The 6,000-nt window shown below is 33.6% G+C and overlaps 1 protein-coding gene across 6 annotated transcripts in view; it reads right to left on the bottom strand.

The window, feature by feature from the left end:
- Positions 1 to 777: 777 nt before the first annotated feature.
- TBC1D32 (TBC1 domain family member 32) overlaps positions 778 to 6,000 on the bottom strand; it is a 179,508-nt gene continuing 174,285 nt past the window's right edge. For all 6 annotated transcript variants that reach the window (XM_061131943.1, XM_061131944.1, XM_061131945.1 and 3 more), the window contains one exon: positions 778 to 1,838. In XM_061131943.1, coding sequence (XP_060987926.1) covers positions 1,719 to 1,838 — 120 coding nt within the window. In that variant the 3' untranslated portion in view covers positions 778 to 1,718. The remainder of the gene's footprint in view (positions 1,839 to 6,000) is intronic.

Genomic DNA, 6,000 nt, shown 5'->3' with positions numbered 1-6,000 from the left:
AATGTAATTACAATCTAGATCTTAAGTTCCCGATCAAAATCACCCATGCATATTATAAAATTAAGTTATAGCTCCTTCTCCATTTGTATTTCCAATTACCATGTTAGAGCTTTTAAAGAGAGATGAAGCTGCAAGTTTCTCAAGACCAGTAACAGTATCTCAGGAACAGAATGGGAAGAAACATAATCATGTATTACAGGTTCTGGGGAACAGCTTTTCAAAATTAAGTTTAAAAGTAGACAAAACTTGGTATTTTGAGTAACCTGGGGCTTTCTTACTTAATTCATTTCAGCCAGAGCTAAAGTGAGCAATACGTCAAATTAACTTGCTCAATTTTCTTTTCTCAACTTTTTCAATGCCCTTTAGGAACATCATTACTGAGAAGCTATTGTTGGCATTTACTGCACAAAACCTGATTCTGGAAGGTTGATACTGCAATAGCCTAAATATCACAAAACTGGGGAAAATTGTATGGTACCAGTTATTTCACTATACTAATAGGAAAAATAGTCTGGAGATAAGTTATTTTTGGTTGAAAAGAAAAAAGGCTTTAGAATGGTTTTAATGGTTGATTTACATTTAAATATAAGCCATGAATACAAAATGACCTTTACTAATAATTTTAAAAACCTGTTGAAATTGCCAACTGAAAAATTAATATTTTTGTGTCTTATCTTTCACATATTAGATATGATGGTTATAAGAAAAGAGACCCTAGCATATTGTATTAATCTCAATGGAGCAGAGCCTTCTATTTAAATAAAACAAAACACCGTGTTGATCATTTAAAATAATTTACAAATCTATTCTCTTTAATGTTTTTAAGTTCAGTACAAATCAAATCAAATCTATCACTAAGGAAACCGTGTAAAAAATGAGCATTAAATGCATACCAGTATGAAATAATCTATCTTTTAAATGAACCATGTTGAGACTACATTTTACATGAAAATTATAAATTGATATAGGTGTCAAAAGCAATTCCTAGAAAAACAATTATTTCTGATGAAAATAATTTTCCTACCACTTGCCATGATAAATATGATTTGTTCCTCTATATGTAAAATAAGCAGTTATGGTTTTGCCTATTTTCTTTTATACATACAGTCATAAAAACAAAGAAAGCAATGGTCTTGTCTCCATGAACTCTCTTTGGATGGTCAGCTATTTACAGTAATGCTGCTATTTCCAAGCTCATTGAAAAAGATATATTAATCATCCTGGGAAGACGGAAATGTAGGTTAAGGTTAACTCTTAAACATAAAGAACTATAAGTGAGCTGGATTTGATTATAAAACAACCTTATGTTAGTTGCTCAGTCATGTCCAACTCTTTGCAGTCTGAAGGACTGTAGCCTGCCAGGCTCCTCTGCCATGGAATTCTCCAGGCAAGAGTACTGGAATGGGTTGCCATTCCCATCTCCAGGGGATCTTCCCAACCCAGGGACCAAACCTAGGTCTTCTGCATTGCAGGCAGATTTTTCACTGTTTGAGCCACCAGGGAAAGCCAAAACAACCTTACACGACAACAAACTTAAAAAATGAATTCACTTCAGTTGAGCTGATACCTACTTGAATATATTATTATATTCAAAAACTCTCAGTACTGATCTATAATATTGTGTATTCACAAAGCGTATGTTGTTCTGGACACAGAAAATAATCAAACCCTTGTTTCCTTTAAAAATAAACATAAAAATAAATTGTGGTTTCCATGATCTATGTGCTTTGCACTCTAATGTTCCGCATGTCTCTCAGCAACACTGGTCGGTAGTTTTGTTCCAAAATTTCCATGTATTCAAAGTAATCACTCACTCGAAATCCATGCAGTGCTTCTTCCTGTCAAAAGATATAAAAAGACATCCATTTGCTTGGGTAAAGACACACAGCTCTAAGTTAATGGGTTTTAAACAGTTGATATATCATTTTTTTCAGCTATAGATGGGGGTTTTATGTTACTAGTAAATGCTTTTTATTTAGTAAGCTATGTGTGTGTATATATATACATATATGTGTGTGCATATATATATATGATAGCAAAAAATCATGTCCCTGTGATAACTAGGTTGTCTGTTTTCAAAACCGAAACTTCTTTATAGCTAACAACAACAAAAAACAAACTCTTAGATAATGAAACCTTCCTAATGTTTTAGATATAATAGTTCCAATTATAGAATGATTGCTTACATCTGTAATTAGTAAAGACTTTAAAGCTTATCAAAGGACACTTACAATATTGCAAGGAATATCTATTCTACAGCTATGCTCATAAAACCTCCAGCAGTCTGCAATTCATAATCTTGGTACTATGCATATCTATACTAATTTGGAATTTAATGGCTAGTGTCCCAAATGCGGCACTCAAGAATGAAAAATAACAAAGCATCCATTTAGAATCTTATACACTTTTAGGAAATTTTAGGATTATTTATTTTAGTATCTCCAAATACTAGCTGTGGAATGCCAACCTTTCAAAGTAACAACAACAAAATTCTGTGAAAGAAACTTGATCCTTGATTCAAGGTAACATGTTAGAAATTTTGGATGTCATAAACAATTTTGACAATTCATGCCTTTCTGGATATAACAGCTTAAAGGCAAAAACTACTAACAGTAAATAAAAACAATTCAAAAGAATAAAAGATAATATATTATCATATACCAAATACTGTGTTTAGAGACAAATTAGTTTGTAGATGAGAGACATAAATGTAGGATACTTAGGAAAACATCACAAATTCTCAGTAAGAATGGATGTTTTTAGGGATTTCCCTGGTGATCCAGTTATTAAGACTCCATGCTTCCAATCCAAGGGGTAAGGGTTTGATCCCTGCTTGGGGAACTATGATCCCAAAAGCCGTATGGTACAGCCAAGAAAAGAATGCATGTTTTTACAGGCCTCGGATGTTACCAGTGATGACTAGATTAGTAATAGTTCACAGATCACTTGGGAGAAGAGTATACTACTTGCCACATGTCACCAAAAATCTGGGTAATCTGAGAGAAAAGTTAATTGGTACCTTAAAAACAGAAGTATTCTTAGTAATCTACAAAACTGATATCATAACTAAGAAATTAAATGATGTTAAGTTAGATGCATAAGATTATGCCTTTAAGACTAAGAGTTAATACCTTCGAACATAAAAATTTGAGCTACTCTTAATTTTAAAATACTTGTGACATTATCCATTTCTTCATTCATTAACCTCATTCATTCCCTTAGTGTATGTAAGGTTCTTGGTTATACAGTGAAGACCCAAAGATGAACGAAACAGGTCTCTGTTCCAAAATATTAACAGCTAAGGTATATATCATATCTCCAGTTTTATGTATAAGCAACTGAATCAAAAGGAAGATGTTCATTTTAAAAAGAGCAGAAATACTACATCTTTGTAACTTTCTCTATCAAATATATTTCACTTTTTTCTTTGGCGTACAAGCAGGACTGAAGTAAGACTAATCTTGCTATTCAAGAATTCACTTTAACTGCTGTAGTCATGGAACTATTTAATGTGTGATTTGACATTAATCACCCCTTCACTAAAACTATACCTAAGTTGGAAAAGAATTATAGTAATGTGTTATTCTAACCAGAAGAAAAAAAAAACTTAATGCCAGAAAAATTGTCTTTGAACATATTCATGATTTTTAAAAGAATGCTTATTGTTCATTATATGTGAATTACAATAGGAAACGACTGCATTTGAAAAACAGCACTAATAATTCTTCCTGGGCAAAAGTAAGCAAAACCTACTTTAACATCTTTTAATTACTGCTCCACTTTAGTTTAAAAATAAAACCTACCTATGGAGAACCATAGCTATTACTTTGTTTAAAAATACCTTTTCCTTAAAACATGTTTTTTGAACTTTGGCTCCCATTTTAGACATTAATATTAAAATAAAGAGAAAATACTCTGAGAACTATACTGAAGAGAGCATAAAAATGGCAAATAAGTTATTAAGGCCTTATTTCATAAAAGAAATATAAAATATTCATTTTAAAATAAATGTTTTTAAATTATATAGATTTAAAATTCACAGGCAATTTTAACTCTGAATAAAATTTCAGAACCTCTGAATTCTACTTTGTCTTCAAAGTGGAATATTTTCCATTTTATCCTAAATATTCTCTAATTGCCTTTTAGTGAATTACTTTTCTTTGTAATTATGACCACTTAGACTGCCAGCTAATCATTTAAGTTTATAAAGGGGCCATTTCCTCAGACTACTGTTTTATTATCATTTTATAGATCAACGTATATTGGATTGTGGATAAAAATAAGAATTCCCTTATTCTTTAAATAGGCAGACATATATAATTATATAAGGTAACATTATCACATTTTATACAGACAGTACTCTATTCAAGTTTTTTCTTTTTAATAAATTACTTCTGGAACTGTTTATATCTTGGTTGGGGAGTTCATTTTGAGCATATTGCATTCTCTTTTTCTACGCAGTGGATTTCCAACCAAAGTGCCTTAAATGATTTGCTCTTTTCATTAACGTTGAGTTTCAAACGTTGAACCATGAAAAAAGTACTAAAAATTACCATCCTAAACCAGAGTGTTGTGTGTGTATTCAATATTCTACAATATGGCATATACACAGCTTCCCGCTCTCCTTTGTACACAGAATCTAGTTTCAAGTATGTATCCACTGGTTTCCTTTTACTAGTGAGAGCATTTAATTAGAAAGTCCACTGAAATTAGGGTTTTGCTTTTTTTTTTTAAAGTAAACAGACTAGTCAGTGATAATACTAGAAAGAGCATAGGATTTGGATTCAGACCAAAATGGGTTCAAACTCACCTGTGTTACTTACTAGACAAATGAACCTGGGAAAGTTTACAGATTCTCTAAGCCTCAATTTTTCATGTGTAAATATAGACAATAACAGCATAAACTGTGTTTTCTAAACTCTACCGGGAGCTAGAAAGCCCTATGTGATCTGATTCCTGCCTTATCCCTGACCACTCTTAGCCTCTCCCCTTGTTTTGGCCACAGTGGTCATCTCGACACTTTATAAGTGGGCCAGGCCCATTCTTACCTCTGAGCCTTTACACTTGCCTTTCTTCTGATTGAGAAGGATTTTGCACAGAAGTCTTTGCATTGCTTTTCTTTTTCCCTTGCTTCATGTAGTCTCAGGATACCCACTCACAGCAGCCTTCACTAGCCACTTTATCTAAATAGCACTTATGAACCTGACTCTCTGACTCCCTTACCATGTTTGATTTCTTCATATTTAAGATCTATCAATACCTGAGATATTATATATTCAGTCACATATTGTTATCTACTAGTAGAACTAGATGGGGAAAAAATGGCAACAGCAGCAGATTTTATTTTCTTGGTCTCCAAAATCACTGCAGACAGTGACTGCAGCCATGATTAAAAGATGCTTGCTCCTAGGAAGAAAAGCTATTACAAATCTGGACAGCATATTAAAAAGCAGAGACATCACTTTGCCAACAAAGGTCCATATAGCCAAAGGTATAGTTTTTCCAGTAGTCCTGTATGGATGTGACAGTTGGACCATAAAGAAGGCTGACTGTCAAAGAACTGATGCTTCTGAACTGTGGTGCTGGAGAAGACTCTTAAGAGTTCCTTGGACAGCAAGGAGATCAAACCAGTCAATCGTAAAGGAAATCAACCCTGAATATTCATTGGAAGGACTGATGCTGAAGCTGAAGCTCCAATACTTTTGCCACCTGATGTGAAGAGCTGACTCACTGGAAAAGACCCTGATGCTGGGAAAGATTGAAGGCAGGAAGGAAAGGGAAAGACAGAGGATGAGATGGTTGGATGACATCACCGACTCAATGGACGTGAGTTTGAGCAAACTTTGGGAGAGTGGAGAGGGAAGCCTGATGTGCTGCAGCCCGTGTGGTCACAAAGACTCAGAGGTGACTTTGTGACTGAACAACAGCAATTGGTAAAACATTAAAGTCAATGTGGTAGGCCATGGCCTATCTTATAACTACAACGATGCTTGGAACACA

Source organism: Dama dama, chromosome 28, assembly GCF_033118175.1.
Source record: "Dama dama isolate Ldn47 chromosome 28, ASM3311817v1, whole genome shotgun sequence".
Classification (NCBI taxonomy): Eukaryota; Metazoa; Chordata; class Mammalia; order Artiodactyla; family Cervidae; genus Dama; species Dama dama.
Note: the sequence above shows the minus strand (reverse complement) of the source record. Positions and strands in the feature narration are given on the sequence as shown.